General features: G+C 37.7%; 1 protein-coding gene across 1 annotated transcript in view; it reads right to left on the minus strand.

The window, feature by feature from the left end:
• nbeab (neurobeachin b) overlaps nucleotides 1–18,129 on the minus strand; it is a 408,640-nt gene that overhangs the window by 282,527 nt on the left and 107,984 nt on the right. Inside the window, exons 5-8 of the mRNA XM_060888097.1 lie at nucleotides 16,064–16,185; nucleotides 7,135–7,261; nucleotides 3,336–3,455; nucleotides 588–734 (exon numbers count right to left, since the gene is read on the minus strand). Coding sequence (XP_060744080.1) covers nucleotides 588–734; nucleotides 3,336–3,455; nucleotides 7,135–7,261; nucleotides 16,064–16,185 — 516 coding nt within the window. The remainder of the gene's footprint in view (nucleotides 1–587; nucleotides 735–3,335; nucleotides 3,456–7,134; nucleotides 7,262–16,063; nucleotides 16,186–18,129) is intronic.

The following is an 18,129-nucleotide window of genomic DNA, read 5'->3' on the forward strand; positions in this document are numbered from 1 at the left end:
ACCTCTTGCTTAGCTCTTTAAACATGACTACATCACAGCGTAGGTGAGCACAGAGACTATGATGCTAAGTGCCCTCTTCTTCGTCCCGAGCTCTTCGTCCCGAGCTCTACGAAAGGTTAGCGTCCCTTTGATTTACTATTCTGTCCAGTGAAGCAGCCTAAATGCAAATCATTCCCAGCCATAAAAACTGTCCCAATAGTAAAACAAAATGACCCCAGTATAACTGGTACATAAAGTATGGTTGTTATTGTTGTCCTTCGGCTGCTCCCATATTTAGATTTTGGCATAACTAGCATCATGCCTAGCATTGCCAAAAAAAAAAAAGTCTATTCTAACTGAGTCATAATTGGATAATAATAACAAGTCATAATAAGTGTTGAATTGACAACACTTTTAAAAATACAGACCTGTTTTTTTAGTATCTGAGAGTACTAGGAGCAAGAGGGACACAATGATGACATTATAAGGCAGAGATTGGTAAAGAAATATTCCAGGAACCTCAAAGTTATATTACTCCAGGGACATGAGCTACTTGCAGAAGCTTCTTAACTTGGTGTTGCGTGTCTTTCTCTGAGACAGATACAGACCTTATAGCTCGGCCCCAGCTGATGGATGGCGAAGATCTGCGCTGGGTTGAGAGCTTCACTAAACACGTAGATGGCACCAAGCTGTCCACAGAACACCCGGTTAGCGTCTGCTGTCTCAGACGAACCCAGGAAACATTTGTCATAGCTCTGTGATAGAGAGAAAGAGAGACAGAAAGAGAGATAGAGAGAGAGCATGTGAACAACATTGAGGTAGAAGAATGTAAGAATGATTTTAAAGCAAATAAGTGACCAAGTATAGAAGGCTGAACAGGAAATAAGCTGTAGATTTAAAAAGTAAAAACAAGGGTTTGCACCACAAGCTAATCTGAAATCAAATTAAAATTAATATGAAGTCAGACATTCTTCATCTTCCTCATGACAGAAAGTAAAGGGTAACAGATCTTTCAAGAGTAAAAAGAAAAAAAACAAGAAGAGAGCTTATTACAGTATATGAGATAGAAGGAAAGGTGGTGCATTTACAGGGTCAGAGACACTTGCAGAATACTTGTACGCTCCAGATTCATAAATCAAACAGCTTATCTGCTATTTTTATTGGAGACGACAAAAGACAGCTCTTTCGCATTCCAGAGGAGCTGGTGGGCCTGACAGAATCATTTTAAACACAGTGAGAAGAAAATCTGCTTTGAATTTACACAAATAATGTCTTTTGAGCACAAACAATATTAAATATTAAAAGTATTCAGACACTATTTACTTAAAAGAAATAACCTGATGGGTATAAGTGGACATAACACATACAGTATAAGTGCAGGAGTACCCTTAAGTTCTCAGGGACAAAATGATTAAACAATACTTTGCTGGAAAAAGCTACAGAGCCATAAAGAAGACTGAAGATTAAAAGTCAATGGAACTATTTTATCCTGCAGAAGTGCACCACCCAGGACTTCACAATGCACTCTCTGAGTAACAATAAGGAAGTTAAAAGAAAAGCCAACAGTCACTCGCAAAAAGTTGCAGGATGACCTAAAAGCAGCACTAAGACAAAAAAGAAAAAAACAGACAAAACAGTACACTCTGTTCAGACAAAACAGTGCACTCTGTTCAGACAAAACAGTACACTCTGTTCAGACAAAACAGTACACTCTCTTCAGACAAAACAGTACACTCTGTTGAGACAAAACAGTGCACTCTGGTCAGACAAAACAGTACACTCTGGTCAGACAAAACAGTACACTCTGGTCAGACAAAACATTAAACTCTGGTCAGACAAAACAGTACACTCTGGTCAGACAAAACAGTGCACTCTGTTCAGACAAAACAGTACACTCTGGTCAGACAAAACATTAAACTCTGGTCAGACAAAACAGTACACTCTGGTCAGACAAATCAGTACACTCTGTTCAGACAAAACAGTACACTCTGGTCAGACAAAACATTAAATTCTGGTCAGACAAAACAGTACACTCTGTTCAGACAAAACAGTGCACTCTGGTCAGACAAATCAGTGCACTCTGTTCAGACAAAACAGTACACTCTGGTCAGACAAAACAGTGCACTCTGGTCAGACAAAACAGTACACTCTGTTCAGACAAATCAGTACACTCTGTTCAGACAAAACAATACACTCTGTTCAGACAAAACAATACACTCTGGTCAGACAAAACATTAAACTCTGGTCAGACAAAACAGTACACTCTGGTCAGACAAAACAGTACACTCTGGTCAGACAAAACAGTGCACTCTGGTCAGACAAAACATTAAACTCTGGTCAGACAAAACAGTGCACTCTGGTCAGACAAAACAGTACACTCTGGTCAGACAAAACAGTGCACTCTGGTCAGACAAAACATTAAACTCTGGTCAGACAAAACAGTACACTCTGTTCAGACAAAACATTAAACTCTGGTCAGACAAAACAGTGCACTCTGGTCAAACAAAACAGTACACTCTGGGCAAACAAAACAGTGCACTCTGTTCAGACAAAACAGTACACTCTGGTCAGACAAAACAATAAACACTGGTCAGACAAAACAGTACACTCTGGTCAGACAAAACAGTACACTCTGGTCAGACAAAACAATAAACTCTGGTCAGACAAAAAAAATAAATAAACATCATTCTTAGAAAAAAAGCACAATGCTGCAAAACTAATTACTTCCAAATTACTATAGAAATCTCAAAGTTGTCCAAGCCAACAATGGCTTTACAGCAAAGTGCTAATGTTGGTTATTTTCTGTATCTGAATACCTCTTCCTTGTTCATATTATTTCTAAACCTACCTTATGCATATTCATAAGTACAAAGTCAAATGACAGGAGATGTGAAAAATGAGAAATTTAAGAAGCATATATGCCCTAGAATTATAATTAATAACAGAAAAATCCTTAGAAATGCATTATTTCTGAGATGGAATTGGTACAGTGTTCCAGTGATGACTGGAACACTGTACCATTTCCATCTCATCCCTCGAACCTTCTCTGAATAGGTAATAGATAGATAAAAAAGATTCTGTATTTTAATGATCGATTTGTTCCATGTGATATCACTTTGCCTTGCCCATCTGTCATGGTGACAAAGACTTATTCAAATAAGTGTTTTGCAGCACCAGTGGGATGGGGGCAGTGGCTCACACTGGAAAGGAATATCAGAAATAAACACACTCTTGACTGAGCATCGAGATAAATGGCCGCATGTGTCGGAGTCTAATTTCACAGCACAGCGATGATCAAACACCAGCTCCAGGCCAAACTAAAACAGGAGATGAATGTGGACAGAATGCACACTTACATCATTAGTGTTGACGTGCCAGGCCATATCGCCGTATGAGACCAGCTGTCCGTTGACGTAGCAGCGGATTTCACTGTTCCTCCAGCGGTTGTAAATGTGGACAATGCTGATCATGTACCACTGCAAAAACCAACACAGGAAAAAATCATTTAAATCATTATTGAAATTTTAACTGTTTAATGTCTCAGATTCACTCGTGCTATTGAAGATTTCCAATGAAAAATTACGGTTATTTGTTAATTATGAAAAAAATGGTTATTTGTATAAACACCAATTCAACAGAATCAACATCTGTGGCTCACAATAACTAAAGATCACAATAACTAGCCTGATCTCTTATTTTATTTTACAGGTTGCATCCATAAACACCTTCTTAAAGGTGACTCCTCTTGAGGTGACCTCTTCTATTGGACCCATAAATTTCAAAGAAACAGAGCAAGCACAGCATCTAAGCCAGTAAAATCTAAGGATCGGAGATATGAATAATAGATCAGACAGAAAGAGCAAAGCCGAGGCTGCAAGCGGGAACGTAGACATTGTGGTGGCATTAGAAAGAGATTCAAGCAGCTACGGAGCTGTGACACGTAACAAAACATTTTTTTTTTAAATTGTTTTTCTAGACTTGGAAAAACTGTAAAAATTTGCTTATCGCCTAAGCATTTGCCTGTGTACCAAATTTGATGTACAATTCTTTGGTTTGCTTTCTGCAGATTCACAGTGAAACCTGCATTTGCATCTGCCTTCATCTCAGAGGACTTGAGTCCTAACACGGACACAATAGGTTTCAACAAGTTTCGACAAGCTCTCACTCCACAAGGTCATGTCATGAATGAACAACTGCAACTATCAGAAATTCTACTAACCAGGTACAGCAAATGACATTTCTGGGTCAGATTCCTTCCACAAAAATACCACCTGGTGTAAGGCTCATTGCTCAACCTGACAAGTACAACAGAGATCCAACTAAGCGTCAAGGCTTCCTTTTACAATGCTAATTATACTTCTCTACAGAGGATGTTCAGTCTGACAAGGACAAAGTGGCTTAACTCACTCCTCATGGGTAAAGCATGATGGGCCACCTCTCTCTTGCTTGCTGGAAGTGGATGGAATGAACCAGATCTCATTGCCACCTTTCATTAAGGGCTTAGAGAGTATGGGGTCACTGAAGAGAAGCAGTATTCTTTCCCTTGACTCCCTTGTAGGACTGGCTATTTGTCTTATAAAAGTGTTCAGTTAAAGAAAAAGCCACCATAATTTATTTCCCATTCAGGGAATGCAACTCGGCAGTACTAGATTGTCCTATGACCAACACCAGGGAAGAACTGTCTTTGCCTTGGCTGTCATTTTACCCAGATAGTCCCACTCCCTCTGTTGTCAAGGCTCTACAGGTTTTACATCCATTCATGTGTTGCACTGAATCCTTTGTTTCCTGTAAGCCATTCCTATTATGCTGCATTTGCAGCTATCCTGGACACCAGGGAAACAAGCAATTGAGCTGCACTGTGTGGTGTTTTCACATGCCAATAATTGATTGACTGGAAGGGTTATGGGCCAGAGGAGCATTGCTCTCATGACATTCTAGACCCAGCACTGCTAAGTAGTTAAGGCTCTGGGTTACTGATCAAAAGGTCAGGGATATAAGTCACAGCACAGCCAAGGTGTCTTGAGCAAGGCTATTAACCCTGTCTTGTCCAGAGCTAACACATCATCATATCATAACTGATCCTGTCCTCTAACCCCTGTAATCTATAAAGGACGTCTTTCTTTCTTGTAATCATATAATACCACGCAGGCCACCATGACTACCCAGCTCCATGACAGAGATGGCACCCCAGAATGAAGGGTACTGTCTCATCTATGCCGATTCATTCAAGTTTCTGTATATGACAAAAAGAAACCTAAACACTTATTGTGAAAGCTTGCTGCAGACCTGGCTAGCAAAGTTGATAAGCCACGAGGAAGTCATTGCCTAATGTCTACCTACCCTGTCTTTTATAACAGAAAACTTTGCTGAAAACAAGGACACAGCAGGTTTCAATGAATTTTGTATCTTTCATGCAAGGTCATGCTATAAGAAAACAGTGGCAGTTTTCCTCTCCCTGTGTTTCCACTACAGGTAGCCTTGCTAATCTGGTACAGATACTGACCCTGATAAAGTCTAGAGGACAATCAACAAACACTGTATATGGAAAATTAGCTGTAGTGTCTAACCTATATATCTGTAGTATAAAACCTTGAACAGCCAGAAACATTTCTGAAAAGTATGATGGTGTTACCAGAAAAAGCAAGGACTTTCTAGAGCACTGTTCTGTTATATATGTGAGCTCTCCATCAGTACATTCCCAAGACACTGATAAGATTTCCTGCTAAATGGAAGAACACTACACCAAACACTATGTGCCTCAATCAAATGATCCTACGACAAACCTTTCCTCAGTTTGTACATGCATTTCGGGAAGAGTTTGATAACCAATGATCTTCGCCATGGTAGTACAAGAGTGGAACATTACGACATTAAGTGGATAGAGTAACCCTTAGAGTAGCCCAATTAACCCTTTTTTTCACCTATAAGTGAAACAAGTCTGCAAAGATGGGTACATGTCTCTGAATTGAATTAATGGGCCCCAGTCAATAATTGCACACATACAGAATAACCTACTGTATATGGCAGATTCTCTAGACCTTTTATTTCTAGTTGTTTCTCTTCTTCCTCAAGAAGAAAAGATAATCCATTGCTTCTCTCTCAAAATATATACTTATGTAACTTCTTATACTTCTGAAATAACAGCACAATTTCTATTTTTTGTCTCTGAAGGATTTTTATCTGATTGAGGTGTTAATAATTTGATGCCCAGATACACCTTTACATGCCACCCAGTGTCACTCTGCAATCGTGCAGAGACTTAACTGTTAAAATAAAAATATCAAGCTTGAATTGAACAGAAGCCAAGCCCATTTAAATGATGAATCGAAAACCTACTATAAGCATGCATATATTATAAATCCAGAAATCCATAGGGTTTTAAAGGGCACCACATTGGTCTTAATCACTTCCATTAAATTTAGTTTTAATCAAATTCGAAAGACCACTGAGAGGATCTACTCACTTTGGGACATACTGTACATTAATATGTTCATAACATTCATTTGACCAAAAGGCCCCAATGGTGCTTAAAATGAATCAAAGGGATGACCTGGTGAATTGGCCTTTATTTCGCTGGAGAGGAACCAGTTGACCAGTTCGAAAGTTTTCTGTGCAGAAAGTTGTAGAGATGTGACGAAAGTTCTCATATTCATAACCAGGTTGCACACATGCTTTAGTCTGAGCCCCTTATCCAGATTATTCAGATCATCAAGTGCATGTAATGGTTGATATTTCTAGCCTCCAAAACTTAAACTTGAAATTAACATCTAACAAGTCTAGCCAATATATATGAATTGTCCTAGTTTTATCAGATAGTTCTCTCTATGTTTAAAACTAATTGAACAATATGGCTTCAACCATATGCCCATTAGATCTACACATACAACAGCACTTGACCCAGAGTTTTTTTTTTACAGTCACTACATCTTAACATAAAAAACATATAAAATTGTAAATTGTTAAGTTTGTTTGTGTGAATAGTCAATTATATTTTGACCTTTCTATGAGATGCTAAACATTGAAAAAATACAAATAAATCAGTGTGTGTGGGTATAAATTCCATTACTATTAGCATTTCCTTTTTCCTACTACTACGTGATACACATAATTTTATTGTAACTAAAAATAACTGCAAGCCTTTAGACAAATATTTACCTTCCTCGGCTGGAAGTCGTACTTCACGCAGTGCTGAAAGCCTTTTCCTTTGGATTTGAGTGATGTCACAATCAAGCAGTTACCCACAAAATGAGCTGAATAACCAACACCTTTGCAGGTCCGAAAGCTACAGAAAGAGAGAGAGAAAGAGAGAGAGAGAGAGAGAGAGAGAGAGAGAGAGAGAGATACCACCTTATGTGAAACCTTCATTAAATTGCAACAATGTCAGTTTGCTCAAGATTACCGCTGAGAGCAACACTATCTGTAAAAGTCAAAATAATTAGATTGCTAATGATTTGGAAAAGCCCCAGGGTAAAACGCCTACACCTTTTCACTACGTCACCCACATGTCTTTAAATCATTGATCATTTCGGCTGTTGCTGCTGCTGCTGGAATTCCCAATCTCTCTAATATATGCGTCTTTAAGCTGCAGTGCCAAAATGCATTCAATTTACTCTATCTCAGTGATTCATGCTCTGCAGAGCAAACAGCCTGTTTGACCAGGCTTAAGAGTTTTATATACTGGATATTAGCAGAAGGAAAAATAATCAATCCTTCCATGCAGTGCAGTTCCCAAACGATTCTACACTGAGGCACAAAATGTCACCAAACATTTACATAGGCACAATTTATTCGGATAAAATATGAAATATTAAAAAAAGAAGAAAACAACCCTATGTGTGTCAATATCGAGGTTTGCTGAGATTATAAAAAACAAAATAAAAAAATTCAATATTAACAAAAATTAAGACAAACATGACATCATTAATTTATATTTTATTTGTACCACTGAATTCCTAAATCTGATTGGTCAGACCACTCCACTCATAGTATAACTATAGTGTCACCTGCAAAGTAAATATTAATGCATTTATGTACATAAATGTTTACATATATTACACATATATGTATATTTTACACACACACACATATATGTGTGTATATATATATATATATATATATATATATATATATATATATATATATATATACACACATATATGTGTGTGTGTGTATATATAGTCATTTCTACATTATCTTTTAAATAGTTTCGAAAAAGCTTTTTAACTATAGAAAATAAATAAATTATATTTCTATTGTTATTGTTAACTAATTTATTTTTTCATTATTTTTTTTATTTTATTGTAAAAATTTGCATTCAGCTTTCTGAAAGTAGTTCAAAAAGCAGTTCTCTATATGTCATACTGTGTGAAACTAACAGATATGTACAGTATAGATAGATAGATAGATAGATAGATAGATAGATAGATAGATAGATAGATAGATAGATATTTTATTTTATTTTTTTATTTTTCATTTATTATTTCTATTGACCAATTGAGGTGCAAGAGTTAGAGTGAGCAGAAAATCAGAAATTCCATAGAAACTGCTACTTCGGTCATTTCTGAAAAGCTTCATGTCTCTATATCAGTTAAACTGCCATCAGTCTTCATCCTCCTCGTCCATTCAACAGCTTTCACCACAATAAATCACAATTTAAGACACATTGTGATTATAATTTGCTTCCTAACGGGAGGAACAAGAATATCATGGGACATCCAGGGGATTCACATCTGCTCTATGAAGACTCACTAATGCTCTCAGATCTCAGTATCTATCAGATGTCTCTTCAATGACATTAGCTGAAAATTAATCCCAGGTAAACTGGACTGCTGTTCATCATCAGAGGCGCATCCCGATGTCAAGAGCTTGTGAACTCCCAGACCAATGACCTCAGCATCTTTCACTGGACACAACCTTGTGGTAACCCTGGACAGTAAACTGTCCTTCTCATCTTATATCACTAAACTTGCTCTAGAACGTTCTATCCACAGAGGGCACACAGGTGCTTGTTCAGTCCCTCAACAATTTGAAGATGGATTATTTCAGATCACTCATGACACCATAAAGCAGCTTCATGACTTGCTTTCAACCACCTCCATCCAAGTCCTCCATTTCTACCCCATTCCAATGGCTTTCAAAAGAATATAAAAAAGAAAGAAAGAATTCAAATCACTAATTTCATGTAAAGCAAATAGACATTGCTTAAGATTAATTTTACCGCAAATCATAATCTTATGAAAATTAAGATTATGACGTGGTTGTTGACGTGACCGTGGTTGTTGACGTGACCATTGACGTGGTCCTCTAAAAGGATGGCTTTGTCTTTTGTTTTATTTAAGGATTCTTTGTCCAGAGGAAGGCAGATAGTGCTACTTCTTATTATTAATAATAGAGGAAGGCAGATAGTGCTACTTCTTATTATTAATAATAGAGGAAGGCAGATAGTGCTACTTCTTATTATTAATAATAATAATAACAATAATAATAATAATAACAATAATAATAATAATAATAATAATAATAATAATAATAATAATAATAATAATAATAACTAGATTTGTAAAGTTCGTCGAGATAAACTTTGATGTTGGCTTTGACGTGCAAGTATTCGCAAAGGCCAGTGCTTTTTGGAGGCGAGTGGACATAAGGGTTAGTGTTACTTTTGGAGGCAAGTGGACAGAAAGTTTGTGAAAGCTACTGGACCGCTAGGGTGCCAATACTTTTGGAGCGGACATGAGCATGTGACGTGATCCGAATACCCGTGAGGCAGTTCCACTCATTGTGCTGAGTGTTTTGATATGTCACATGTCCATGTTGTGCAAATGTTTGATTTAGCTTATTTTGGGGGCGGGGCTATACACGTGACGACACGTGACGCGACCAAAATACACGTGAGGCACTTCCCCTCATTGGGCTGAGTGTTTTGATATGTCACATGTCCATGTTGTGCAAATTTTTGATTTCGCTTATTTTGGGGGCGGGGCTATACACGTGACGTCACGTGACGTGACCAAAATACACGTGAGGCACTTCCCCCCTTGGGCTGAGTGTTTTGATATATGACATGTCCATATTGTGCTCATTTTTGATTTCGCTTATTCTGGGGGCGGGGCTACACGTGATGTCACGTGACGTCACGTGATGTCACCAGTATACCCGGTGGGGTGCCAATACTTTTGGCAAAAAGTGGCTACTGAGGGTTTGGACATTTCATGTCAATACTGCAGTCATTATGGGATTCTACTTATTATTATACTGCATAGAACACAGGAGAGAAGCCGTGCCTGAGCTCTGCGCACGCTGCGTGTGTGAAAGCTTAGAGGAATTTTAGGAATTCCCCATTCAAGTCTATGGGACGTTCCATCGTCGACTACGGGAAAACCGAAAGTTCCGTCGAGTTATAAACCTCCAAAGTTTAGAATGGAAGTGGATACGAAAAAAGGCCACTTTGAGCTTCCGTACCGGGAATGCCGGAATTCCGATCGCTTAGAAAAGTAATAGCAACAAACTTCAGACCAGGGTCTACGACATATCCGAATTTGGTGCATGTGGCTCGAAAGTCCTAGGAGGAGTTACTCTTGATAAATTTTTGTCTAAGAAGAAAATATAATAATAATAATAACTAGATTTGTAAAGTTCGTCGAGACAAACTTTGATGTTGGCTTTGACGGTGCAAGTATTCGCAAAGGCCGGTGCTTTTTGGAGGCGAGTGGACATAAGGGTTAGTGTTACTTTTGGAGGCAAGTGGACAGAAAGATTGTGAAAGCTACTGGACCGCTAGGGTGCCAATACTTTTGGAGGCAAGCGGACATGAGCATGTGACATGATCCGAATACCCATGAGGCAGTTCCCCTCATTGTGCTGAGTGTTTTGATATGTCACATGTCCATGTTGTGCAAATTTTTTATTTTCACGTGATGACACGTGACGACACGTGACGTGACGTGACCATAACACACGTGAGGCACTTCCCCTCATCGGGCTGAGTGTTTTGATATGTCACATGTCCGTGTTGTGCAAATTTTTTATTTTCACGTGATGACACGTGACGACACGTGACGTGACGTGACCATAACACACGTGAGGCACTTCCCTTCATTGTGCTGAGTGTTTTGATATGTCACATGTCCATGTTGTGCTAATTTTTGATTTCGCTTATTTTGGGGGCGGGGCTACACGTGACGTCACGTGACGTGACCAAAATACACGTGGGGCAGTTCCCCTCATTGTGCTGAGTGTTTTGATATGTCACATGTCCATGTTGTGCTAATTTTTGATTTCGCTTATTTTGGGGGCGGGGCTACACGTGACGTCACGTGACGTGACCAAAATACACGTGGGGCAGTTCCCCTCATTGTGCTGAGTGTTTTGATATGTCACATGTCCATGTTGTGCAAATTTTTGATTTCGCTTATTTTGGGGGCGGGGCTACACGTGACGTCACGTGACGTTACCAAAATACACGTGGGGCAGTTCCCCTCATTGTGTTGAGTGTTTTGATATGTCACATGTCCATGTTGTGCAAATTTTTTATTTTCACGTGATGACACGTGACGACACATGACGTGACGTGACCATAACACACGTGAGGCACTTCCCCTCATTGGGCTGAGTGTTTTGATATGTCACCTGTCCATGTTGTGCAAATTTTTGATTTCGCTTATTTTGGGGGCGGGGCTATACACGTGACGTCACGTGACGTGACCAAAATACACGTGGGGCACTTCCCTTCATTGGGCTGAGTGTTTTGATATATGACATGTCCATATTGTGCTCATTTTTGATTTCGCTTATTCTGGGGGCGGGGATACACGTGACGTCACCAGTATACCCGGTGGGGTGCCAATACTTTTGGCAAAAAGTGGCTACTGAGGGTTTGGACATTTCATGTCAATACTGCAGTCATTATGGGATTCTACTTATTATTATACTGCATAGAACACAGGAGAGAAGCCGTGCCTGAGCTCTGCGCACGCTGCGTGTGTGAAAGCTTAGAGGAATTTTAGGAATTCCCCATTCAAGTCTATGGGACGTTCCATCGTCGACTACGGGAAAACCGAAAGTTCCGTCGGAACGCCGAGTCCGGAACTTTGTCCGGAGTAACGTCCTAAAGAACCTGTCCGAGTTTGGTGTAAATCGCTCGAAAACTTGCCGAGTTATAAACCTCCAAAATTTATAATGGAAGTGGATACGAAAAAAGGCCACTTTGAGCTTCCGTACCGGGAATGCCGGAATTCCGATCGCTTAGAAAAGTAATAGCAACAAACTTCAGACCAGGGACTACGACATATCCGAATTTGGTGCATGTGGCTCGAAAGCCCTAGGACGAGTTACTCTTGATAAATTTGTGGCTAAGAAGAAGAATAATAATAATAATAAATAATAATAATAATAATAATAATAATAATAATAATAAGCTTATAAAGGAAATCAGAATGTTGGCTTCTACAAAGCCAACATAATAATAATAATAATAATAATAATAATAATAATAATAATAATAATAATAATAACAATAAGCTTATAACGGATTTCAGAATGTTGGCTTCTACAAAGCCAACATAATAATAATAACAATAATAATATCTATTATTATTGTTATTATTATTATTATTATTATTATTTTTATTATTATTATTATTATTATTATTATTATTATTATTATTATTATTATTATTATTAATAATAATAATAATAATAGATACTACTACTACTACTATTACTACTACTAATAATAATAATAATAATAATAATAATAATAATAATAATAATAATAATGTTTTTTTTAATTAGCCATTTGTTCAAACTAGTCTGGCTAAGAGTGCTCATTCAGTGCAGTTATAAATAAATAAATAAATAAATAAATAAATAAATAAATAAATAACAGTCACTCTTTTTAGCTGTGGCATGCTGGCCTGAGAAAATGACAGTTTTTTTTCTTCTTGTGCTGCCTGGCAATTTAAGGCCTATATTTCTGAGGGACTACATTATAATTGGCATGCAGAAACAGCATCTTAAATAACACAGACTCCCGACTGATTAGCACTTTAGACGGCTGCTAAGCACGGAACCTGGATCAGTCGTCTTTGGCTAAGTGCACAACATTCATCAAACCCCCCTGCTGTGGACTCGCAGTCGCTTCTACATGTTTTCATCAACACACTGCACACAGGATCTACTGTAAACTGCCAAAACTACAGGGAGGTGCATCAAGTGCTGCTAAAAAAATAAAGCTGCAGTAGGTACAATCAAAAGCTCTCTGTGTGGAAAATATTTACAGTAGCCAATGATCATGGAGTCTTTATTCAAATGTCTATGTTTTAGACAGAGAACATTCCCAGTACCACAAATTAAGACACATGGCACATCAGTTATCTGGAAGTGATCTGTTTTAGGAAAATAACCAACAGGAAAGTCTGACTTCCTGTTATCATGCTTAAAGTTAATTATTTTTCTACAACAGCATATAATACCTCTAATTCTTCCAGTAATTAGGATGAGAAAGACTCAATTACTGATTACTACAATTACAATATATACATTTATAGATCCATTTATTATTGTGGAACATCCATAAAATAAGATACTGTGGATAATGACACGTTCACCTTATCAGAAAATTATACGCTATCAGCTAACACACAACATCTTTTTGTTAGGTTTTATTGTAAATGAAAAAAATCTTAACAGAAAGAAATTCAGTTTCATAAGTATGCACTGAATTCGGTGTTTCAGATTTCGATGTTTGTTCAGACATTCGGTGGTTTGTATAAATAAAAGTATTTAATACTGTTGGTCAAATATGCTAGTAAAGTGAAGGTCTATAGAAATTAGGTATGATTTAGCTAACAAATAACACACCACTCATGTCAGCTTTTACTTAATTGCAGATGACAGGCAATGTTTTAAATACCATACATACTGTATACTCTCAGGGCTCTCAAGTTTTGAAGACGGGCAAGCGTGACATCTCCACACACATACACACACACACCCCAACGAAAAAAACAATAATGGGGGAGTTGTTGTGTTTGGATCACTGACAGCAATTTATTTTCAATTTATTAATTTGTATGTGTGTGTGTGTGTGTGAGAGAGAGAGAGAGAGAGAGAGAGAGAGAGATTATGACTGGTGTTGTTTATTGTAAGTGTTTGTTGACTTTTTGGACTCCTTTATCATTTGTAATGTTGCTCCCATTTAAAACAGTTCGGCTCAAGCCCAGACATTTTTAGGGTCATGATTGAGGACAATGTCCCGTCCAGAGACAAGCTGTTTCGTGTTGAGGTTTTGTTCAAACCGACCCTCGAAAATACCCTCTCTAATGAATGTTTTTTTTTCATTGGTTGTTGCTTTAAATCTTACCCAGATAGTACTATTTTCTGATTGGCTATTGTGTAGCCTCTTTTTTTGATTGGCTGATAAGTGTCAGGCTCAACTAAGAACTCCAGGGGAGACGCGCTTGATTCCTGCTCAGTTCCATAGAGACAGCGGTGCGGACAGATACATTTTGGGCGCTGCGGCATATTAAATATATGATAAATAGTCAAAACGTTTTTCTGCGTGAGAAATACGATGTGTGGCGGGAGAGCGTGAGAAAAGACCAAAATGCGTGACTATCACTCTCAATGCGTGACACTTGAGAGCCCTGTACTCTCTTGCTAGCACTACACTCAGGCTCCATAGCTGCTAGTCAGACACCAGCTAATGATTTTTTGTCAAGGTTGTAAACACAGTCTGCTAAATCAGACACTGTATCTTAAAAAGGATGATGACTATAGCCAGGCTGTCCCAGTGTAGGAATTTATATGCTAGTTTTAACACTCTAGCTAACTGGCTAGCTGCCATTTTTAATAGATTTCACTTATGGAAATTAGTTATAAATTGTCCAGTCTGTTAGAGACCTCATTTCATGCTGATATCTAGCACAGATAATTCTGGCACAATTATAACTAGGATAATGTTATTTTGTGTATACTGTAGAAGATGGCATGGATCATTAAAGCCTAGGAATGTACTTCTGTTTAACAATGGAGCATAATTTAGCAGCACCGAGACTCCTAAAGAGCCGGATAATGAGCGGATGAGTCGTACGAGGCATGTTAAAACTGAGAAAACTTCAAACCACGCAGGGAACCAGGTACCGATTACTGAAGCTGGGAATCGTTTACCTACGACTTAATTAAATTGCGCTGCAAATATAAAATTGTAATCAACAGATTTGCATTCTGAAATGGTTCTGGGAAACTTGTTTACAGCGATTTTCCAGGCTGCTATCACTGCTCAGGGCCTCTGTGTTTTTATTTTGTAAACTGCTGCAATATAAGAGCGAGACGGTGCTGAAACGAGATTAGCGTGACACATCAGACCTTTTGGCTTGTCGAGTGCATGAATACAGATGGGTGCACACAAAGGCTCTATGGGGTGGTGTGTCAAGTTTATGTACACAAAGTTACAGCAATGACGCAATTCTTTAGCGAACTTCAAAATGGATAGTAGATCTGACACGTAACGTCTTTTTGTTCTCCCTTTCTGTTTCATTCTTCTATTTTTTCCCTAGTACTTCAAAAGCTTTTATAACTACAAGCCCTCCAGTCCCCACCACACACACACACACACACACACACACACACACACACACATACACATACAGACATACACTCACCTCCCTCTACCCTAAGGCTTTACCTCATGCATCCTGGGACTTCTGCTGGTAAAACACAAAGCTCCCATGCTATTTATGTTAGCGTTAATTACCCACAAGTCTCTACACAGAGCATTATTTCACTCCTCCAATTAATATACTCCCTCCCTACAGAGATCCACCTCTGAATCCAGAACGTTCCACCCACCACGGATTCATGCTCGTATTCGTTTATTCAGCTAACCCTGACCTATTTCTCATTAATGTTAACTGATCCTGCACATCATCTAAATCCATTAACAAAGCTCATTCTGCACAGGAAAGAAGCAGGAATTTAAGGACATCGACATCTGCCGTTTCTACACGTTTAATCCTCTTAAATATTCCAGCTGTTTCTATTTATTCGAGGGTTTAATCGTCACACAGATGTGTAAACAACTCACCAGTAAAGATAGGGCTTGTCCTTGTCCACGTTGATGTTGTTAAGAGGATCCATCCGGAACCACGTGTTGAGACTGAAGCCGTTCTGGTAAGGCCACTTGGCGATGGGAGGTAAAGCAATCGCCTGCCGTAAAGAGAACATGTGAGGAGAATATTGTGTTAGAAAACCCAAGACATGTTTGGGGTTTGTGCTTAATATGACACATCTGGTATATCATTAGATCTGTAAAAGGTGCTACGGCGAAGTCTCGTCTAAAAGTCCATTACGATGCGAGTGTTTCTAATTTATTCACTTAGTAAAATATAAAAGATACACTCTTAGAACAATACTCTTATAGAACATTCTAATACCTGTTAGACAATATTATTTATTTGTATTAGATTTTAATTAGTAGATTATGAAATTCTATATTGGGTTCAATAAAGGTATCTGAAGGGCAACTTTAGGGTTCTATATATAAAGCACCCTATAGAAAGAACCTTTTCTTCAAAGAGGGTATACTGTATATTAGACGTTTTGTAAATTATAAAATTCTTTTATAATTTATAGATGGTTCTTATAGATGGTTCTACGAGGTGTGTTGTATATAAAACCCTTAAAGGGTTCTATAAAGAACTTTTCTACTTCAGGGGAAATATCAGATTTCGATAAATTATGTTTATGTTTACGTTTATAATAATATAATTAAATATATAAAACAATAAAATAATAGATAATGTAATATATAAAATAATAAATGATGAAATTTGTTATATAAAACATTCTATGGGCACATTCTATGGGCACTCTTTTCTTTCGTGGTTCTATAGAGAACCTTCATTCTAAGATTGCATACTTTAATTTTTTCTAAATAATGAAATTCCATAATAAGTACTATAAAGGGGATAAAAGGAGAACTAGGGGACTAAAGAACCCTAAAGGAACCCCAAATAATACAATTATTTTTGTTATTTTATATTATTTTTTCTAAAAGTGAAATACAGAGGAAAATTATAGTGTCATAAGTATCAGGATATGCTGTTACAGTAAACTAATCAACAACTCTACAAGACTAAGTAGTAATCAAGTACTACTTGTCCCCCTGCTGTCGTACTAAGACTAAAGATATTCTGTGGTTGGTTCAAACCTATTGTTATAAAAAATGATAAAGTGTGAAAAAGTGTTTTCCCCCTTCCTGATTATTTATTTTTTAGCATGTTTGTTTCAGATCATCAAACAAATTTAAATATTAGTCAAAGATAACACAAGTAAACACAACATGCAGTTATGAAATTAAGGTTTTTATTACTAAGGGAAAACAAATTCCAAACCCACATGGCCCTGTGTGAAAAAGTGCTTGCCCCTAAACCTAATAACTGATTGGGCAACCTTATCAGCAAAAACTGCAATCAAGCGTTTGCGATAACTTGCAATGAGTCTGTTACAGCGCTGTGGAGGAATTTTCGTCTACTCATCCTTGCAGAAATGTTGTAATTCAGCCACATTGGAGGGTTTTCGAGCATGAACCGCCTTTTTAAGGTCATGCTACAGCATCTACAGCATACAGGTCAAGACTTTGACTAGGCCACTCCAAAGTCTTCATTTTGTTTTCCTTTACTAATAAAAACCTTCATTTAAAAACTGCATGTTGTGTTTACTTGTGTTACCTTTGACTAATATTTAAATATTTTTGATGATCTGAAACAGTAAAGTGTGAAAAACGTGCAAAAAAATAAAAAAAATCAGGAAAGGGGCAAACACTTTTTCACATGTATGTACAGCACTTTGGATCAACTATTGATTTCTTTATAAATAAAATCTGACTTGACTTGAATAGAGTGATGTGAAGGAGAATCACTGAAACCAGTGAGTTTATTATTTCACAATAATCCGGTTACTAAGAAACGACAAATAAAGTGTCATCTGGAAGACTTCCCAGTGCTGGAACACTTACTGACTGTTGTGAAGCTCTGACACTAGTGTTCAGTGTTCATGTCAACAATTATACCGTTAGTGTTTGCACTGTTTTTTGTTTTTTTTTTCACATAGTTTTTAGCAGACTTCTGTCGTACAAATGAACCATGACTA

This window comes from Tachysurus vachellii, chromosome 15, assembly GCF_030014155.1.
Source record: "Tachysurus vachellii isolate PV-2020 chromosome 15, HZAU_Pvac_v1, whole genome shotgun sequence".
Lineage (NCBI taxonomy): Eukaryota > Metazoa > Chordata > Actinopteri > Siluriformes > Bagridae > Tachysurus > Tachysurus vachellii.